Source organism: Solanum pennellii, chromosome 4, assembly GCF_001406875.1.
Source record: "Solanum pennellii chromosome 4, SPENNV200".
NCBI classification, from domain to species: domain Eukaryota; kingdom Viridiplantae; phylum Streptophyta; class Magnoliopsida; order Solanales; family Solanaceae; genus Solanum; species Solanum pennellii.
Genome location: NC_028640.1, coordinates 1635379 through 1656670, shown reverse-complemented (window position 1 = coordinate 1656670; position 21292 = coordinate 1635379). Strand labels below are relative to the sequence as shown.

At 30.8% G+C, this 21292-nt stretch overlaps 3 protein-coding genes across 6 annotated transcripts; 2 read left to right on the top strand and 1 right to left on the bottom strand.

Annotated features, from left to right (window-relative positions):
* The first annotated feature begins 4965 nt into the window (after nt 1–4965).
* LOC107015990 (protein BCCIP homolog) lies at nt 4966–9537 on the top strand. Of its 4 annotated transcripts, none has more exons than XM_015216459.2 (10): nt 4968–5090; nt 5620–5865; nt 6024–6201; nt 6327–6400; nt 6487–6711; nt 6950–7159; nt 7285–7350; nt 7446–7529; nt 7617–7673; nt 9109–9537. In XM_015216459.2, the coding sequence occupies exons 3-10, from the start codon at nt 6042–6044 to the stop codon at nt 9202–9204; spliced, it is 972 nt and encodes a 323-aa protein (XP_015071945.1). In that variant the 5' UTR covers nt 4968–5090; nt 5620–5865; nt 6024–6041; the 3' UTR covers nt 9205–9537. The 4 variants fall into 4 exon arrangements, with proteins under 4 accessions (XP_015071942.1, XP_015071945.1, XP_015071944.1 ...); XM_015216458.2 differs by having other exon boundaries at nt 4968–5094; XM_015216456.1 differs by lacking the exon at nt 5620–5865 and having other exon boundaries at nt 4966–5094.
* A 906-nt stretch (nt 9538–10443) lies between these two features.
* LOC107016141 lies at nt 10444–12447 on the top strand. The gene is made up of 2 exons (XM_015216629.2): nt 10444–11314; nt 12002–12447. The coding sequence occupies exons 1-2, from the start codon at nt 11083–11085 to the stop codon at nt 12202–12204; spliced, it is 435 nt and encodes a 144-aa protein (XP_015072115.1). The 5' UTR covers nt 10444–11082; the 3' UTR covers nt 12205–12447.
* A 6734-nt stretch (nt 12448–19181) lies between these two features.
* LOC107016146 (kirola-like) lies at nt 19182–20268 on the bottom strand. The gene is made up of 2 exons (XM_015216632.2): nt 20023–20268; nt 19182–19733 (listed from the first exon to the last, which is right to left on the bottom strand). Exons 1-2 carry the CDS (start codon nt 20207–20209, stop codon nt 19462–19464), a joined length of 459 nt encoding a protein of 152 aa, XP_015072118.1. The 5' UTR covers nt 20210–20268; the 3' UTR covers nt 19182–19461.
* Between the last annotated feature and the right edge of the window lie 1024 nt (nt 20269–21292).

Here is a 21292-nt window from a genome sequence, read left to right as displayed (position 1 = left end):
TTGTATTGTGAAAGGGCTCTTTCCAATTTGGCCTTGTCATCATTTCACCTTTTTTTTTTTTGGCCTTTTGGTCCCATTTTTGTTCTTGAGAGTAAATTTGGTCGGTTGGCATAATACATAAATATGTATTTTAATTTGATCGTATTTTAGGAATGTATATTGATTGATTTGTTTTAATTTTAAAAGTTTATTAGTTAAAACTATCAATTATCAATTTACAGACATGTTAAACAGTTATAAAATTATTAAGGTTTACTAATCGTTATTAGTTCGATTATTGATTCAACTGTTAAGATTTGATATACAATTACTGCAAAAAAGGTGAGAAACCAAATGAAATATGCGCAAGAGTTGACGTATTGCATCTTGCTCAAAAGTTAACGTCACATTGTAGAATAACTGATAGTTTGAGACCTCCAGAAATAAAAGTATGGAGCTGAATTCTAAGTCAATAATTTTATATACAAAATGGTATAAATATAATTAATTAATTTACTATTAGGTTATCGGTTAATCCGTTAAGATAATAATCAAATCGTAAAGAATTGATAAATCGATATTTAAAAAAAAATCGTTATTGAAACCGCTAAATCTATTACCAATTATCGATAAATCAATAAAACAAAGTTGGTTTACATTATCAATTTCGATTTGGTTTTGAACAATCCTACATCATTTAACATTCATCCTCATTATTTTTGGATATGCATAAGTAGACACTTAAACATATATAAAAATTGAACAAACAGACGCATGAGTTCTGTGTAATGCACGTAGGACACAAATTGTCTTGTAGGATATCACGTAGAATGCGTGTGTACTTCTTCAAATTTATGCAAGTTTAAGTGTCTATTTGTCCACATCCAAAGTTGGAGGACATAAATGTAAGTTAAAATCAACTTAAAGGCATATTTGTGTATTATGCCTAAGTTATTCGTAATAGTTATTTCACCTCCTATTCTTCGTAAAATTATGTGTAGATTCTCTCATAACCTATAGAATACTACTTACTTCATCTTCTATTTTTCATGTTTGATATTATATTTAAAATCAAAGAGGTTCATTTTTTTTTTCCAAAAGATGATGAATAAAAGAGTCCGACTAATAAATGAATTAGAATATAAGAGATCTTTCATGTCATTCCGCTTTTATTTGTATTCAAAAGTTTAAGGTGGATAGGGTAAAATTAACTATATTCGTTTGTCTCGTGATTTTTTATATATTTTCTTCATTTTAAGTTAATATCTCAAAAGGAATAATAAAATGTTGGATCATTTTATCCAACTTATAAAGAAAATTTTGATTTGAGATTAAAATACCTCGAGCTTAGAAATAAAATAGTGTTTGATATAAGGTTGAACATAGCTCATATATATACTTTAATAAAATAGTGTGTATAATATAATGTTGAAAATAGCTCATATGTTTTATAATAAAAAATAGTGTGTATAATATAAGGTTGAAAATGTAAAAATTTGGAGAAGCACATGAACAAGCTAACAAGAAGAACATAATAAAGTGTAGATTAACAGGTAAGACTCTTAAAGGATTTTAAATTACTTTACTTTAATGTATAGTATATCATAGAATAAATTAGGACATGCTTGAAATTATTAAAGTGCATTAATTGTTTTTATTATTGCTAAAAAGGGAGGGCAAATGCAATGAGAATCTAGACAGATCACCTACTTATTTTTTAAAGTTGTTTTTGGAATATTAAATAATTAATACTATTTAATATCAATTTTTTTAAAAACTTTTTTTTCTCTTGCCAAATTTAAAGTATGATAATTGAATTTGAAGATAGGGTAGGTTATGTCTTCCATCAATAAATATATATATATATACTATTTTTAATGTCTCGCAAAAATTAATAAACCTTATTGCCCTTGTGATTCTTTTTGTTTTTTTGAGCAAAATAAAATTTAAAATTCATTTCTTATATGATATTAGAGTAAGACCTAACTACATTTTTAATTTACACAATGTTTGAGTACTTGTATTATATTAGTCAATGCTCGAAGTCTTGTTTTGGACATGTGAATGATATTAGAGTCTCGTGTTATATAGAGTGAAATAAGGTAATTAATTTCGTTATATAATTTTGAATCATTGTTACTATTTCAAAAATGGACGTGATGACATTGTTACTATTCAAAAAATGGACGTGATGACACTCGTCTACTCTCACCAAGACAAGTCAATCTCAATCCAACGAAACAAAAGAAATACGAAAAGTAAAATCTAAATAACATAAAGCCGAAAAACTTAGTCATTCTATATAACCCCCTAATATGGTTTTCACGTGTACAAACCACTAATATCAAGGATATCAATCATGTGTCAAGTAGATCAATCACAGCTATCAAACAAGACATGATAATCGAGTACACCGAACATAATTTCAAGATTTATCATACATATTATCAATGGAACTCAAGGGAACCGATCATAGTTTATGAACTTGACGATAATGATACCGAAATCAATAACACTCGCCGATATCTACACACTTATCAAAAATGACTTTGACATCAATACACTTGCCAAAATTGACCTCGACATTAGTAACACCTGCCAGAAATGACCTCAACATCAATACATTTGTAAGAAATGACCTCGGCATCAATAATCATCCCTGTCTCGTCATAGTGCACAAAAATCAATGCAAATAAATTATTTCACACCACAAGGAAGAGAATAACTCAAGCAACTCAAGTCCACAAATAATGCTATCAAAACATTACATCAATCAACACCTTAGGATTCGTAACAAGACAATTCACAAAACATTATGATCAACGCATTGTCTTTTCATTAATTCCCTTTTTATTCATTAATTTCAATTAAATGGAATCACTGAACCCATCACCTCATTCTCGTTACTCCCCCAACACACACAATGAAGGTTTAGAATACCACTTGCCTTAATTTCAATCAAAAGTCAATCGAAGACTTAAGCCTTCCGTTTTATAACAATATCCAACGCCACACAAACTAATTCAATCAAATAATCACAATAAGATTTCAGAAATAACAAAACCCAATTCATACATTTGGTAAAATAGGTTAAATCAACTAAAAAACTCAATTTCAAAAATGAGGTTTGAATCCAAAAATTCTTTACTTGAAAACATTATTCAAGACATTTGGAACTCATTGGTAAAAACTATTTTGAAAAATATAATAATTAGAATCTAGCTCAAAATCACAATTTTATCAAGTTCTTGTCCAAATTACCATTCCAAAACATAATTTGAACACTTAAATTCATTAATAATAATGGGCAAATGAAGATTATAATTAGAAATGATTGCCTATTTCTTTTTTAAAATCTGGTTCAAATTGCAACACAAAAGCTTTCAAAATCAAAAATAGTTAAATGGGATTTAAACTGATTCTACCGAAGTAACAAATGCTCATTGCAATGACCAAGGCTTCACGATAGCAATGAGCATTTGTAAAATTGTGATTTTGAGCTAGAATCAATGAAACTTTCGAAATTCTGATACGAGCATTCATACCCCGAATGTTGATCAAAAAGCTAAAATCTCAACAATGACCATCTTAGGATTTCAAATCCTCATGAAGACTCCGAATCTGAAACTGACAACTCTCCTCACGTTTCTTGATGGAATCAACATAATTCAATTTCGACACTCGATACTCCAAAAAGGCACTGAAAAACACTTTTAACAGCTTTAGCCTGTCAAATTTTAAAATTCTCAAAATTCACAACTTTTAACTCAAAACTCAAAACCATTTTCAAAACTCATACAAAAATAACTCAAGACCAAAATCGGAAGGAATAAAACGATAATTTCATGAAGATTTCAGAAAATGACTAACGGAACGATTAAAATCATCCTCGCTTTATAAAATTAATTTTGGGGTTTATATAAATCAAAAGTTACAGTTTCAAAATTTCTTTGAAATTGGTCGTGATGAAGATAATCAATATTGAACAAATACTCGTCTTAATATGATAACATTCTTAATTCATTGTGTTGAAGATACTCAACATTGAACAAAGGCCCATTTAAAAGAAAAAGATGTATAGATTATTCGTAGCATATAATTTGAATTTACAATATAACATAATTAGACATGGAGTTAAAAATTGTATGTTTATTAGATCTATATATATATATATATATATCTATATTCTAGAAGAAAAAATGTCATTGACTACTTAAAAAATTATTTAATTGTATTTTTAAAAAACAAATACATGATATAAATATCACATATACAAAGATCCAATAAGAATAACATTCTCTACAAGCCTACAACATCACTTTAATGGGTGTTTGGTATGATAAACGTTAAACATATTTATTATATTTAAATAGTCAAAATATTTTTTTTATTAAAGAAAACAAGTTTTTTTTTTTTAATAAAGAAAATGATATTTTTTAAAAATAATATAAAGAAAACAAGTGATATTTCAAGTTTAGTATCTCCTCCCAATTCAACGCTACCAATATCCACCCCTTGATCATCCCTCCCCCGTTCCTTCCAACTCAACGCCACCAATATCCACCCCTTGATAATCCATCCTCTGTCACCCTCCGAAACCCTACTCTCACCCGTATAGTGATTTACTAAATCTTTACTGATAAATTTTTGCTTATTTATCAACTATTAAAAATAAATAAATATTCGATCCTTTTCTTTTTTATTGTTGGATATTTCGTCGTACACATAATTTCCATTATTTCTTGAGCCTCTAGTGAGTTACGAACACAACTATGAAATTAATGTAAATCGTAATAAACCATTTGAATTTTAAAATTATCCCAATAAACACCACTAGTATACATTACGTGAATGTTTATTCATGTTTCATCGTAAAGTTTGAAAACAATAATTCTCGGTTACGATAAAAATATTAAAATAACGAGACTATCCACGAGAGTAATAAGTACAAATTAAGGGACTAAATTTGCTTTATTTAAAAACTTTGAGGACTCTTAAAACCCCTGCCCCCTCGACCGAATCAGGAGAAACTAAAACCCTGCCGTACTCCCCTCCGGCCTCCATTCTCCTCGCCGGGGCTTTCCACGCCGGCGCACCTTTTCCACCTTTCCGTCAGTACGCAATTCTATTTCTGTTATGATTCTCTTCTAGTAGTAGTTTTTGCTTTTAGTTTTGCTTGATTTGCATTTGTTGCTGAAAGGGGACTTTTTTATGCTCAAATTTGCTTTTTTTTTTTCTGTCAAGAATTGAAATTAGGTGTTAGGGTTTGTGATTTTTGCTGTAGTTGGAGTTTGCATTGTTGGGTATTTTTTTTTTGACTATGGTGTTCGGGTCAGCTTTTGTGCACCTAGACTAGTTCCACGAGATATGTGTCACCTCCCACCTGTAACTGTATTGTTGCATTTTCAGCTGAACCATAAACCATTTTCCTTCTTTATCTTATTATGTGCTAAATAATGTTGTTGTACTTAGAGAAAGGGAGTTTGTCATCATAAAGTTCTTAATTTAATTATGACATGTAAAAGTTTGCTACTTTATCTTATGTGCCTCATATTTGAAGCTCATATCTCTGTGCGTACTTCTTGTTTTATAGGACACAATAAACCCTGCTGAAAGAGATGGCTATTATTGTATTTGCAGGAGTGACAGTCCAGTTGATGTGATGGAGTTATATAGGATAGGCAAGAAAAGAGACAAATAGAAATAGAGCATTTACCGTAGAGGATAATCGTTAACACTCTTGTTTGGATGGTTATTACAGAGAAATAGAGAGGGCAATGAGCCTCAAGATTATACTTCTTTTTTGCTGACAATTTGCTCTCAAATCTTTTTGAACTGATATCAGTGAATACTCTGCGAGGCTATTTTACCACAATAAGTAGTAAGGTTAATTATAATGTCCATTTACTGTTCCATCTGTAAAATCTTTGAAACTTAAAGGAGTCATCTGTGTTTTCCGTTGTATGTTAAGCTCTGCAACTTCCCGAGGCTGCTTCTCAATATTATATTATAGACCATTAAAAAATGCTAACTTGTGTATTCAGGTTTGCCTAATTTGTATAATGCCTCGAAAGCCGGCAAGACATTGCAGACCAGCGCGATGTCTACCTTTAAGTTTCTCTCCATTTGCTCGTTCAATGGCACGGATTGCCTCAAATAACAAGGTTGCACACAAGGTTCAAAATCCCAGATTACCAGGAAATAATCTACCTACCTCTTCAGGTGAAGTATTTGATTAAGTTGTTATTTTGGTGTATATTATGTAGTTTCTATCTCATGAAAACTTATTAAGAGCACAGTGATCCATTTCAATTTTTGGTTCTGAAGCCGAATGTTTTCCATCTTAGGTAAAAGGATTGAAAATCACAAACTAATAGACAAGAGTGAAGATTCCGGTTCTTCAGATGATGAGGAGTTTGATGTAAGACATTCCATTACTCGTTGCTGGTAAATGATTTTTCATATGTGATGTCAGTACAATAACAGCTTCTCCTTTGGTTTTGAAAGGGCACTGTTCAAGCAGATTTTGAGTTCTTTGATCCAAAACCAAGTGATTTTCATGGGGTGAAAATCCTGCTGCAGACCTACCTTGATGATAAGCAATGGGATTTGAGTGGTTTTGTGGATGTAATACTGGGTCAACCCACAGTGGGAACTGTTATTAAAATAGAGAATGATGAAGATGATGGTATTTACTCCATTGTCACTGCTCTTAACTTGGGTAGATATAAGGTAAGAAGCCAGCATTTTCTGTGCTACATCCATGTTATGCTAAAATTTTGTCCCTGGCCTGTGATGTCAAATTTGGCATCCGAGTCTGGAGATGCTTCTGAGTTCCCATTTTGTTTGTCCAGCGCTAAATATGCTATATGCTTATAGTTCTGTACAGGAGCTCATAATGTTGTTAGTGTCATACTCCTTGTATTCTCGCAGATTCACTGTTTATCTGGCTTTGATTGTCTAAAAATAGGATCTAGAGTGCATTGCGGACCTTAAAGAGTTCCTGCTTAAAGCATGCTGCCAGAAGGATGTGTTCTCTAAATTGAGTTTATTTCTCGGAGACCTAGCCAAGGATGTTGGTCTCATGGTCTCTCAACGTGTTCTGAATCTTCCTCCCCAGCTTTTGCCACCCCTTTATGATGCACTTTTTGATGAAGTCTCTTGGGCTACAGAAGATGAGGTTAGATGGACGAGCATTATGAATTATTTTCACATGCTCGTATTGTTTTCTGTCTGCCGTTTCTCCTCTCGTGAATATAGCTTACCTTGGTGTAGTGAAATTTTTGTTATTCTTATGTCTTTAAGCCTACAGAGGAGCTCCGGAGTTCTTTCTGCTTCAAGTTTTACCTAGTAATCAGTAAAATCTACAAGGTAAGGCTTATTTCTACCTTTTTGGTATTTGAGTATGGATTTATTACAGCCTAGTAGACATTAAATTGTCTGCTGCTTGATGGATTTTCTTATAGCATAAGAATGCGGACAAGCAAAATGGACCAAGTGGTGATCAATCTATTGTATACATTAAAGCAGAAGACGAAATCTTTCACGAGGTACCATCATTTATTTTTACTTTTATTATTATTTCTTGCCTTTTTTTGCTGCAACGTCGCTGATTCTTCCTGTAAATGTTTCTTCAGTTAAGCTCTTGGTCCTTCAGTTTTCCTTTGCATACACAGCTGGTTAGGACTGACGAGGCAAGTGCTTTTCTCATAATATCAAAGCTTTTATGTATTTTTTTTATGTCGGTTTATGTTTGTTAGTATATATATATATATATATATATATATATATATATATATTGATTTACTGCAATTTGTCAAATTCCATATATTGGAGAAAACACAAAGAGAACACCAACGTAATATGTCACTTGTATATGTTTCACTGTCATTCAATTGGCATAGAGCTAAGATTAATTGAAAGGGTCTACTGCATGCATCACTCTGTTATTATCTAAGAACAAATTATTTATAAAACAGTAATTTGCCATATCAGTGCTCAAAGTCCATAGCCAGAACTGTAGAAATGCAATTTGTTCTTAATTGTTGAGAGACCATGTCTGCAACATGTTAGCCTTTTGGTTTACCATAATAATTTGAACTAAAGGTAGTAGTATAACTTTGGTTTGTGTTTTGTTGTGACCCCTAGTTTTCAAAATTGGGGTAATATCTGTTAAAAGACAAGCTGCTCGCCTTTTCTTCAATTCGCGGAGAAGCTGATATTTTATCGATAATATTCACGTTCTGGTTAATTCTTCTGATTATACCCAACTTCATGCTATATAATTTTTTTCTTTTTTTTTGGGTTAAAGTAGAAAACTATTAATTTCTAATAATCCAAAACAGGAGTAGCAATGCTCTTAAGAGCAAATAGTTTCCTGAAGCAAGTCAAAATATTGCATGCCAAAATATGTTTTTCTAGTTACAGTGGTGCTAGATATCAAGAGAGGAAGCTAGATAGGTAATTGAATCAAATTAGTTTCCCTGAAGGTGTATGTGTATCTGATCTCGGGCGACCCCATCAGCCTCTTCAAAGACATGCTGTGATTTACAAGTGAAGGGTAGACATAGTTAGGATTGTTAAGAATTTCAATTATATCTCTGCAGTCTGTTTTTTATATTTCTAAGGGTAAAGGCCTTCAGCTTCAGGAACTTTTAGGCCATTGTATAAACCCCAAACTTGGCATAAATATGATTTGTTTGTGCTGCTTTCATAATAACCAAGGCGCAATCTCCCTTCTGGTTTCTGATTATGCCTCCTATGCCTTTATTACCTTTAGCAGCTCTATCTGTGTTCAACTTAAAAAGACCCTTCCTAGGAGCGGCAGGTGAATGTTTATGTCGATAGGAGGGTATAGCTAATATATCATTAGTCACAAGAGTTTTGAATTTAGTAGTTTTTGCCAGAACTACTGAGTAGTAGTAGTTAGTAATGGCTTAGTTTCTTTCAATGTGTGATACTATCTGCTGTTTCATATACTTTATATGTTGCTATTTTGCTTCGAAAACTTTGCTTTTTGAATTAAGGGTCTATCGGATATCTCTCTACTTAGTCATTGCTGTTGTGATTATACTTGTCATCTGATTGCCATTCATGAATAAAACACTTTTTCGTCTCCTAACTTTGCAGCTCAAAGATTATCGGCTAACTGGCTTGGTAATGGCAATAGACGCAAGCAAAATCCCTGTCTTTCGACAGAAATTGCACTCTTTAATAGACCAGTGATGATTTTACGCGCCATTGGAAGTTATACGGATTACTACTCGATGCCCTTGCTGGACATGAAAGCAGTAATCTGTTTTTTGACAGATAGATTAAATGTATTCAGCAATGATCTTACCTCATGGAGTTTCTTGAAATTAAGTTCTTTCACATATGTACAAAACTAAATTTTCTTGTGTACATTTTTCAGTCTCAATCTTCACCAAATTCATTATAACAATTGTTATATACTCATGGTATAGTAGTATTACTCATGTATCAATTATGAATCCGTCCGGGGAGCTTAATAAGCTCCCCGGACCGTATCTAGATCACCTGGGTTTTTTTTTTGGGTTTCCTGCTTGGTGTCTGAAGTCAATATTGCAGCTGCGACTAGTTCTGGATCGAGCACTACACGGGCCATTCAGGTTTGGTACTCCCACCAGTATTTTTTCTGTATCCAGGTCTTGAACCCTAGACTTCTGGCTAAAGGTGAAGCAGTTTCACTTCTGTCAGAGTGGAATATTTTTTTTTTTTAACCTATTGTAATTTTGTTGTCGGAGTGGAATATTAGAGAAATGTTATTTTACGTTAGGACACTAACTAAATCTAAATTTTTTTGAAATTTGAAACGTTTAGGGCCCGTTTGGATGGGCTTAATAAAAACAGCTTTAAAAAAGTACTTTTTAAAAGTGCTGAAACTTGTTTTTAGAATAAGCAGTTATGCGTTTGAATAAAAGTGCTGAAGTTGCTATGCCGAACGTGAAAAGGGAAAAATGGAAGAAAGAAATGTTAGGGTTATGTGGGTAATTTGGAGATTGTATAAAAATATTAAGGACAAAAAGATAAAAATGTGGTCAACTTAAAACAGCTTATAAGCTAAAAAAAAAAAAGCACCCCTACCTCAGCTTTTAACTTTTGGCTTAAAATAAGTTTTTTTTAACTTAAAATAAGTTATTTTGAGTATTGCCAAACAGCTAAATAAGTCAAAAATCAGCTTTTAAGTCAGTTTGACCAGCTTTTAAGCTGAACCAAACATGCTCTTAGTTTCAACTTTCAAGTCACTTTGCTTTTGATTTATTTTAAATCGATCCGCAAACAAAAAAAAGGGTGCATCAATGATTTCTTGGTTTCATATTAATGGATATCATTTTATTTGTTTAGAAACTAACACACAAATTCCTCATAATCATGAATTAAGAACTACTTACATTTCTTACGAATATAAATTCACACTTTTTCCCTAAATCGTTACCAATTATTTATTTAGCGATGTGATATTTTTCATCAAGTAATAACTTCTATCCTTTTTTTTTTTCGTTTGATAGTCTTATATAACTCTATCGAAATTCACTTCTATCATAAATAAATCAATATAATAACGTCCGCGCACCGTGCGCGGATTGTACCATTCTATTTTAATGACTTGAAAAAGAGAAAAATAAGGACAAGTGGTTAAATTAAAAAAAAAACAAACCCGGTTCTTACGGTAAAGGATCCGAATAAATCACCTCTCTCTTCCAAAAATACAAAATCCCCAAATTTGTTAAATCCCTAACCCTAAAAAAAAACCTATAAATTTCCTTCATCTTCTTGAGATTTGATCTCTTTCGTTACAAATTTTCGTTTTTGATGGTGGAAATTTTCAAGAATTTGTTGATGATTACTTCTTTATCATCTCCAATAAGGGAGATTTCAATTTCTTCTTCATTTTGCTTTGCATCTTGTAAAGAAGGTTGGTATTATCGTTCCATTGGTGTTGATCCTTGAACCATTCATTACGTGAACATAATTTGGCCTACGTACCAGAGAAACTCTGTTTTCGTGGCTTCGTAGGCCATTATAGATCGAAACTGTTATTATTTTTGTTTATTTGTAACGAATTTGAGTGGAATTAACAAGATGTTGCTTTATAAGACGAAGAAGATTCAAGCTGGGAAAGGGAATCGGTTGTTGATTAGTATAACTGTTGTTGGTAGTGCTGGACCGATTCGTTTTGTTGTTAATGAAAAGGAGCTTGTGGCTGATGTTATTGATATCGCGTTGAAAAATTATGCTCGTGAGGAGAGACTCCCTGTTCTTGGATCAAATTTTAATAATTTTGTGCTCTATTGCCCAACCGCGGTAACAGAAGGTATTGATAGTATTGTAATTCTTTATATTTCGTTGCTTAGTTGTGTTTTTTGAGAAATGTGTTTTGATTTGGCTTAGCTGAGATTGATTTGTTGTGATATTACTCGAGTTAACAGGTCGGGGCATGGTAGAGCAGGGGAAATGAAGCTTTATAAGCTTTGTCGAGGCGTGGTTTTTAGTTTAAATTTGCTTCTTATTGGCATGTTAAATATGTTTTTGCTTACCTTTCATCGTGTCCAATTCTGCTTTCGTATATTGATCGATATCTTATTCAGTTTACTTGTATATTGCCATGTTGAATATATTTTTGTTTACCTTTCATCGTTTCCAATTCTGCTTTCGTATATTGATCGATGTCTTATTGTGTTTACTTGTATGATTGATTAGTTAATCATGTATACAAGGACTTGAGAATGTTGAAAGGAAATGTCCCACACCTGTCGACTACGTCTTCAACTTGCCCCTCCTCGTCCAGCCTCACTGCTATCCCTAAACTTGCTGCAAAGTATTTTATCTTTGTATTGCTGCTTGTTGGCTACGATGATTTTCATGTGTGACATTGTAGAGTTATGTCGGTTGTGACTTTTTGCTGTTTGTTCCTACTATATCTTAAAAAGATTTGGTAGGCGTAAACCTTATCATTTTGTGGTGATGTGTGTTTTTGTTTACATTTGTGTTGTTATTTCAGATTTGAGTCCATGGGAGACAATTGGATCGCTTGGTGTTCGTAACTTTGTGCTGGTCAAAAAGCCGCAGTCTGAGAATCCAGTTCTTAATGGGAAACAACAGCCAATTCTTGATGGGAAACAAGTAGTTATGGCTCGGAAGGGATCTGGAAGTTGGAAGGCATGGTTCAATAAATCACTCAGTCGTAAGATAGTTTCATACTGAATTCACAGAGTCGACATGAAGTAATCTATAATTCTTGTTTTTTTTTCTTCTTTTTTTTGATTTTATTCTTTTTTCATGTCTCTATGTTAGATCTTCTTGGTGTTTTCGTAATGAGAAATTAAATGTTTTATCAGTTCTTTAGCTTTGTAGTCTGTTGAAATCAGTCGTTCGAATAAAGCTTGAGTCACTGTCAAGCCTACTTGTTATATTCAAGTTAAAATAGATATTGGTTGATTGTCACTACCTCTTTTGAAGAGCTTATGCTTCTTTCTTATTTGGGCTTGTAGTAAAGTAAGAAAGTATATTCGTATCTATAGCGGCCAAGGTTGTGGCCTAATGGTCAACGAAATGAGTTAAGAATCATGATGTTTCAGGTTTGAGAAACACTAAGTGATCTTTCCATCTGTACTAGCCTTGATGTACATAGTTACTTAGTATGTATTGCTGGTGGGAGATAATAGATATTCTGTAAAATTAGTCGAAGTGCGCCAAAATTGGCCTGACGTCAAGGGGTGGACATGTCCCTTGACCACTCCTATTCACATGGCTTTTTTTTGAGGATACTAGTTCACAATCAACATCCTAGACACAATAGAAATTCAGAATATTTGTACCTAGCAAAAATTCAATACATAATATATATATACGTGTTTTAATATGACCTTTCAACTTTAGTTGTGCACAAGTAGACGTTTAAATTTTTATAAAGTTGAACAAGTAGACACACATGTCGTACGTGACATAATACAAGTAAAATGCACATAGGATTCTGAATTGCCATGTAGGACGTGTGTGTTTACTTGTTCAACTTTATATAAGTCTAAGTGCTTACTTTTTCACAAATATAAATAACGTCAAATTAAAGGACACATTTATATATTATGCCAGTTTAATATGGTGTAATTTATCACAATTCTTCATGAATGTTAAGTACTAATCACAAAAAAATGGAAAAAATCGAACTATTTTGATAAAATGGAAATGAAGATTTACATTTCGTTTCCAAATAAATAAATAGAGCATTTATTATTAGTAAAAGAAAAAAACTCATTTAAAATGTAGTTTTAGTATATGAGAAAAGAATCTGCAATGACAAAATAAAAGCGTATGTGAAACTCGATTAATGAACTAATTTCTCCGTTTTAAAATATGTGGAGCGCCACGTAACCAAAAAATACGAAAAGAGTTATTATATTCCTATGATTCATTTTATTTGTCATGTTTTTCTTTATATGTTTCTCAAAAAAATATTAACTAAAGAAGTAATTTGATTAAATTATCATTATTTATTATTTGATCTTTAATTTAATAATATTATTCTGCTTTTCATGATACTAATCTCTCCACATTTATTGAATAACAAATCATTAGTTATATCTTAAAAATCTAAACCAATAACTAACTATTCACATTGTTTTATTACTTGATTCATGTTGATCTGATATATTTTTAAGAAAACTTTAATTAGAGATGTATTTTATTAAATAAATCTTATTAATGATGCTTTGAATTTAACTGTTATTACTTCATATAGTCATTTAATACTAAAGCTAATATAGAAAAATAATAATAAAAACTCTCCTAATTTACTAAAATAAAATTTATTTTTAATATACAGATCAAGTAAAATGAAACAAACGAGAATAGGTGTACAAGAAGTATGCCCATTATAGGAAAATGAATACTACTTTGAATTGCTACAATATCTGTTTAGATTGCCAATATTTATTACATAAAATATGTACATGGAAAGTTTGTGTTAAATTAAAATTAGGAAATAATTATTGTTGAGAAGATGACCTAACAAACAATTTTTCCTACCAATTATCACAACCAAAACTTAATTCTCAATTCCTATTTTCAACATTCACATATAACATATTGCTATGTAATATAAGCAGAAGCACGCGATCTTTTTGAAGTAACTATTTCCGAGCTTCCTAAGCCTGAATTGCCACAACTCTCGAAGATCTCAATTTTACCAAAGCTTGAATTCCTTGAAATTCCAAAAAACCGAGCTATCAATTTTACCAAAGCCCGAATTTCTAAATTAATTGTCTTTAAAATCATTTTTGATGTAGTGATTGACTTTATAAAAAAAAGAAATTTGTATTATTTTATGGTATATATGCTAGCCAAGATTATCAAAAGGTTAAATGGCTGGACAGGGAATATGTTCGATACATCTTTTGCTGGCTATATTAAGGGGTAAATTGAATAAATTAGATCGTGGAAATGATATTTTTTAACCACTTATCAATTCCATTCTTGAGGAACATAGTTACTTAATATATGTTTCTGGTGAAAAATGATAGATATCTCGTAAAATCAGTCGAGGTGCATGTGTTTTAGTCTTTTGGCACAAAAAATGGCTAGTTCACAATCCACATTACTAGTCACAATAAGAATTCATAATATTTGTACCTAGTAAGAATATAATAGGGATAATACATAAATATTCGCTTTAACTTAGTCTTAGTTAATATTTATGCTTTTCAACTTTGATTGCGCACAAATAGACATTTAAAATTGTGTAAAATTAAACAAATATCGAATATAATGGTCAAATTAAAACAAGACGTTTATATATCACGTTAATTTGTTTTATTGTTTTTGTTAAGTGGCTTGCAGAACTAATTCATTCTATTTTTATCACGATTCTTCATAAATGACAATTACTACTCACAAAAAATTGAAAAAAAAAGGGAATTATTTGATTTGATCTTATTAGAAATGAAGATATACAATTCATTTCAAAATAAATAAAAAGAGCATTAATTAGTGATAAAAGAAAGGAAAAAAAAAAACAAATACCTTTCATTTTTCATTAGTCATCATTTAAAATGTAGTTTTAGCATATGAGAATAGATTTTGTGAAATGAGATTTAAGAACTAATTCCTTTTTTCAAAATAAGTAGAGTTTGACGTAATTAATAAGATATTAAGATGTTTTTTTAATTTTACTTTTATTAAATAATGAAAGTTTTACGTAACAAAAAATACTTTCATTTTTTAGACTTTACTTATAGGACTATACTGTGTATGTTATTGTACCCCTTCATTCCATTCTGTTTGTCACGCTCTCATTACACGTTCCTTAAGAAAATGTTAACTAAAAGAGTATTTTGATTAAATTATCTTTATTTACTCTTTGATCTGAGTTTAATAATATTCTGTTTTCACCATATTAATCTCTCGTCATTTGTTGAGTGATAAATAATTAGTTATATCTTAATAATCTAAAATGACAACTATTTTGAACCAACTACTCACTGATCTGTTTCGTATAATTACTTGACTCATGTTGATCTAACACATTCTTGTATTTTATTAGTTGTGTCATATGGTCATGAGTTTTTTGTTGTGCTAGAAAATTTCATTTTGGATATATTATATTTGTCATGATATTCTATCATCAATTACAAAAATTGTTAATGTAATTGTTCTCTAATCAGTTCACTATTGTATTTGTGTTTCAAAGTTATACACACATTGTGTTACAATCCAAATAACATCTTTTATTTTTAGTTATCAATCTCCACAGACTCATGCTGAGTCATCATTAAGCAGAATTCTACCTTTTTTTTACTACTTACAAAAACAATATATATATATATATATATTAGAAAGCACACCACACATTATTACAAGCCTTTAAAAATGTTATTACGTCCACGTGAGATAACACACATCCCATTAATATTTTTGATGAATCCAAACAATACATATGTAGCAATATTTAGGTGAGATGGTGAGCCTCAATATTTTGGAGATATTGAGGCATAATTCCATATATGGGTTTCAACATGTGGCAGAACAAAAATTAAATGATTTAACACTAAAGGCCTCTTTAGTTTCATCAAGTCCTAAATATAATAAATGTACATTTAAAATTAAAAAAATAACTACATATTATAAAAATATAAATACAATATAATAAATTATTATTTGATAAGGAAAATGAAATATTTACGCTTGTCAGTGATGATGGAGATGGTTGGTGTGAATTACTTGTAATAGTGGTGGTGATAATTATAATGATGGAGGTGGATTGTGTTGTAATAAAATGATGGTTACAATCGGTAGCGGTGATAATGATTGTGATGGTGAAGTTGGTTGATGTTAGTATTTGATGGTCTTGATATTGATATAAAATTAAAGAATGCGTGCATGGTGGTTGACGATATGTTGGTGGTAGTTGACTTGTTAGCACTGTTAGTTGTGATGATAGAGTTAGTATAGTAAAGGTTGACAGGCGTGGCTGATGTTGATAACATGGGTGGTAGCGACCGACTATAGTGGTAGTTGTCAGTAGTGATTGAGATGACAGAGGTAGTTGGCAGTGGACAACAATAATGGTGGATGACAATATAACTTGTGATGGCGAAGATGGTTATTGGTGGTTGATGATTGTGGATAGAGTGGTGGTGAAAATTATCCACACAAAAATACCTTTTAATAATATAAATAGATAATGCAGAAGTACTCCATCAACCTATGCCCGAAATTTCAGAGACACACTTATACAATACTAAGGTCCTATTACTCCCGAACTAGTTCATAAGCATACTTTATAATCTTATCATATATATAGTTGGGTGACACTAAAAGTGTTTATAACTCAAATGCTTATAATGCGAAATCAACCATAAGTTGGTCATTTTTAATTCATGATTTTATAGCTTATAAATACTTTTAATTTGAGCAATCACTTTACGATTTTACCTATTCTAAGTTTTTGTACTCCCTAAAATGTTCTTCCTAGAACATAACTTTGAACTATCCATTTATTTATTTCCGTCATTTGTTCTTTTTATGTATAAATACTTTCAAATTAATTTTTTTGTTAGTAAATTTAACGATAAATTTTAGCACCCTACGTGTAACCACTTATTTATAGAAGAAACGATGCCATCCCCCCCCCTCGCGCCCCGGCCCCCACTAAATACTATATTTCTTTTGTAAATATTATGTTAAGATTAATTATAGACATGTTTTGTAAAAGAATTAGATAGGGGACCTTGTCCATGCCAATGCTAAGAATTAGATGGTGAAGCAATAGCAATAGAAGTGGGATTGCCTATGGTTTGAGATATTATCTAATGCTTTGACTATAGAAAGTCATTCTTTAATGATGCAATTACTAGAAATTTATCCCTATCACTATTAAGAATGCTCGAATTACCACAATTACCTGAAATCTTGAATTTTTCAAATCTTGAATTTTTTGAAATTTTGAAACCTGAGCTATCAACTCTGCCAAAGCCTAAATTGCTAGAATTCCCAATATTTTGTGTCCTGTTTTGTTGATACTAGCCACAGATATATTCAAAATATGAAGTTTACGAATTTCTTTAGTGACCCCAAGATAGTATACAACAATAATTAGGTTCACTAATATAATGTTCTTATGTTTCTAGTGGCATAATACACATCATTTTTGTACTCTGAAAATTTCAAATCCTTGAGGTGGCTTTTTACCTTAGTCAATTTGTAAATCACTATCACTACTAAAAATAGGAAATTGTTGACAGAAAAATATATTCTGTAGCCAAATAGCACAACTCATGGCTAATTCTATCTAGCTATGAATATCAAAATAAAAGAGAATGATCAAAAGTCTTCTCAATTTATAGTCGAATTTTCAATTACATATTCACACTTCACGGGAGTCTTATTATCCCCTTGGACTATTTTAAAGCGGAATTATTTGCTCCCTAAATGTTGATGTGGCAAAGGAGGTGTAGTTCACTCTCTCAAGAAAATATTAACTTTATAAATATTTAATTTAAATCATATTCATATTCTATTTTTGTTTTTAAAAAAATTAGTCTCATTTTATTCTTTTATCATCTTTATCTTTTCCCTTTAATCTTCGAAAAAATACACAAGTATCCCCTTAGGCTATGATCGAAATCCCAGAGATACACCTTAAGTGAACTAAGATCATATTACCCCCCATAACTTATTTTTTGTAATTTTGTGCATCTTTTGACTTACTTGGCATCCAAATACCTCCCACGCGCTTCAATTGCGTGGAGTCACATGTTGTGCCACATAAGACAAAAAGTGTATAAAATTAAAAAAAAATAAGTTTAGGGGGTAATAGGACCTTATTCTAATTAAAGGTGTCTCTGGAATTTCGATCACAGTCTAGAGTATTTTAATCTTCATCAAGATACTGGTGAATCACCTCGACCACCAGGTCACCACCCTCCTCAATTTTTCATCACTAAGTCTCATCTTCAAATCACATACTTTTAATCATATCTCCAGTTTTCAAAACTTTGAAATTTGTTGGTTGCTCAGAATCAATATCAAAATTGAAAGTTAAAAGAATCGAAACTTAGACTAGTCATTAATGAAGGATTTCACAAAGTAATAGATTCAATTAATGGAGAAGAATTTGTTAAAGGAATCATTTTGGTAACAGACCCTTTGATGAAGAAGACCCACTTATTGAAATTGTTTCAAACATCAATTGAGTTTCTCATATCATTCTTTGAGAAAATGATATAATAGCGAAAGAAGAAGCAATTTTCAGGGATAGAATTTTTCTTTGTCTCTAGCTTTAAAGAACGAGAATTCTTGGTGTTTAGAATTCCAATGAAGGTCGAAGATGCGGTAGTCATCAAATCTGCAGAAGCTTTCAAAGAAAAAGAAATAGAAGAATGGAAATGAAAGAGAAAGAAGAAGACGAAAATATAAAATAAAAAAAGTAAACTGTAAAAGAATAGTTATTTTTTTCTTATATAAAAAAGGGGTGTATTGCGTGGCAATGCGTATTGACTACCCCAATACAAATCTATGCGTGAGTTTGTAGAGGCTAGATATTTCACTTTTAAAAGATTCAGAGGGTGATAAGACCCCCAAAAAAATAGACGTGTAGCTAAAAATTCTATAATAGCTTAAGGGGCTTTTGGCCATTTTCTCAAAATAAAAATATTATTAGTTACTAGAGATTTAGCGATCATGAGTCATCTAGACTTTTGTAGTGCATTCATTTGCATTGAAATCTCTTATTGACTGTTGAATGTATGCATCATAGAAATGGACTTACAAGCAATCCATTGTTACATTTCGGAGATTTTATTCGATATAATATTATCGATTTTATTACAGACTTACATACATATATGGAATTAAATAGAATTATTTTAGAAACTTTTATTTTTGCTTAGCGATATCCATCGACTCATCCTTTTATTCCAAGTACATATATAATAATAATAATAATAATAATTATTATTATTATTATTATGTATCACTTGAGATTGTGAGTCCAATATCTTTAGTGGCACCAAGGCAAAATTCCATTAAATAGTGTGGATCTGGTACATTCACATTCTTCTTTTCATATTCCATGATCCAAGTAACTAAGTTGTTTTCACCCTTTGTCTCAACTTGAATAGTGCCATAAAATGATTTATAATACTCCAATAAATCACCTTCAATTACCTTTTTTTTAATCAACTTCTTTTCATCATCTATTTCTTCAATTACTTCCTTTACAAAAATCTCTTTCCCACCTGCAAACAAATTATGTAGTAAATATTACACACTACTAATTTCGATTGAATCTGAATGGGTTAAAAATAGTTTGAATTAATAAAAATAATGGCCGGATAATGGCTAAACTTTTTTCGAAAAAAATGATCTCCTATAGCTTACTTACAATTTGAACAAGAAAAATTAATGACTCTGTTGAAGAAAAATGAAGTTGACGATGGGAACAAGTCAAAGAAACATGTCCAATGCAACTGACTGACGTGTGATTTCTATAGACCCTACAAAAATAAATATTGAAATTAAATTTACCATAGGTGAATTTCCAGGATTTAACAGAGCCAATATTGCCTAATTCACCTTCATGAATTTCCATATTTTGTATCTTATCAGAGCATATACTAAAGATATCATGTGGTTTGTACTTAATTATTTCATGAAACACATCTCCATTACATTTGATATTTATCTCAGAAATCAACTTCCCTTGAAGACTCATTTTTCTTCTATGATATATATCACAAAGTTTATTATAATAATAAGTATATGGTTTATCATTACATGAGTAGCTCTACCCCTTTTATAGTTGGGCAATTCGATATGTCTAAACTTTAGACTATAAATTTTGTATTTTTTTTTATGCCTATACATATATTTTTAAATATTTTTTTGGCTTTAAGCCTATACATATATAATTAGGTGTGTGCATGTAACTATGCACCATTAATAGAGAAAAAAGATTATATGTAGTACCCAATAAGCTATTAGGTTAAGTTTCTAAGTGGTTCATTTTAGTTCATAAGCATATTTTTAAGCTTATCATATAATTGAAAAAAAAAACTAAAAGTGCTTATAACTCAAGTTCTTATAATCCGAAATCAACCATAAGTTGGTTATTTTTAATTGAGAAAAGGGTCTGATACACTTCTCAACTTTGTCATTTAGAGTCGATATACCCCTCGTTATGAAAGTGGATGATATTTATCTCAACTGTCATACAAATGAATCGATTACATATACTCATTTCCTCTAACAGAAGTGATTTTTTTAATTTCAATGACTAATTTAAATTTTTTATTTTTATGGTCAAATTTATATGTGTTTCACTAATTTTCTTGTAAAATTTACTATAATCGACCAGTTTTTTTTTTTCAAATACAAAAACTAAATTATAATATAGCGAAAAAAACAAATTATAATTAACCACAAAAACTTAGTTTTAAATTTTTTCTTTACATTAAACAATGAAAGAGAAAAATAGAATAAGAATGAGTAACTCAAATAATGATAATCAAAAAAGTCAAAAAATAATTTATGTATGAAAAGATTAAAATATAACTTGATATATACCACCGCATGATTTTTCTTAAAATCAAAATTCTAAAATATAAATTACGTTAAATGAAGGATATATATGAGCTCATTTTGTTACAGTAGGGATATATGTGAGCCGTTTGTATAACGGTAAGAGTATATTGAACCACTTTCATAACAAGGGACGACATATCAGCTTCATATGACAAAGTTGAAGGATATATCAACCCCTTTTCCCCTACGCGTAACTACTTATTTATAAAGGAAT

Bases quoted from the DNA above. Each gene is read 5' to 3' on its own strand.
- LOC107015990 (XM_015216456.1), top strand. From the start codon at position 6,042: ATGCCTCGAAAGCCGGCAAGACATTGCAGACCAGCGCGATGTCTACCT. The intron at 6,401-6,486 runs GTAAGACATTCC...TGGTTTTGAAAG, and splicing joins CAGATGATGAGGAGTTTGAT to GGCACTGTTCAAGCAGATTT. The intron at 6,712-6,949 runs GTAAGAAGCCAG...GTCTAAAAATAG, and splicing joins TTAACTTGGGTAGATATAAG to GATCTAGAGTGCATTGCGGA.
- LOC107016141 (XM_015216629.2), top strand. From the start codon at position 11,083: ATGTTGCTTTATAAGACGAAGAAGATTCAAGCTGGGAAAGGGAATCGG. The intron at 11,315-12,001 runs GTATTGATAGTA...TTGTTATTTCAG, and splicing joins CCCAACCGCGGTAACAGAAG to ATTTGAGTCCATGGGAGACA.
- LOC107016146 (XM_015216632.2), bottom strand. From the start codon at position 20,209: ATGAGTCTTCAAGGGAAGTTGATTTCTGAGATAAATATCAAATGTAAT. The intron at 19,734-20,022 runs GTAAATTTAATT...ATTTGTTTGCAG, and splicing joins ATCCTGGAAATTCACCTATG to GTGGGAAAGAGATTTTTGTA.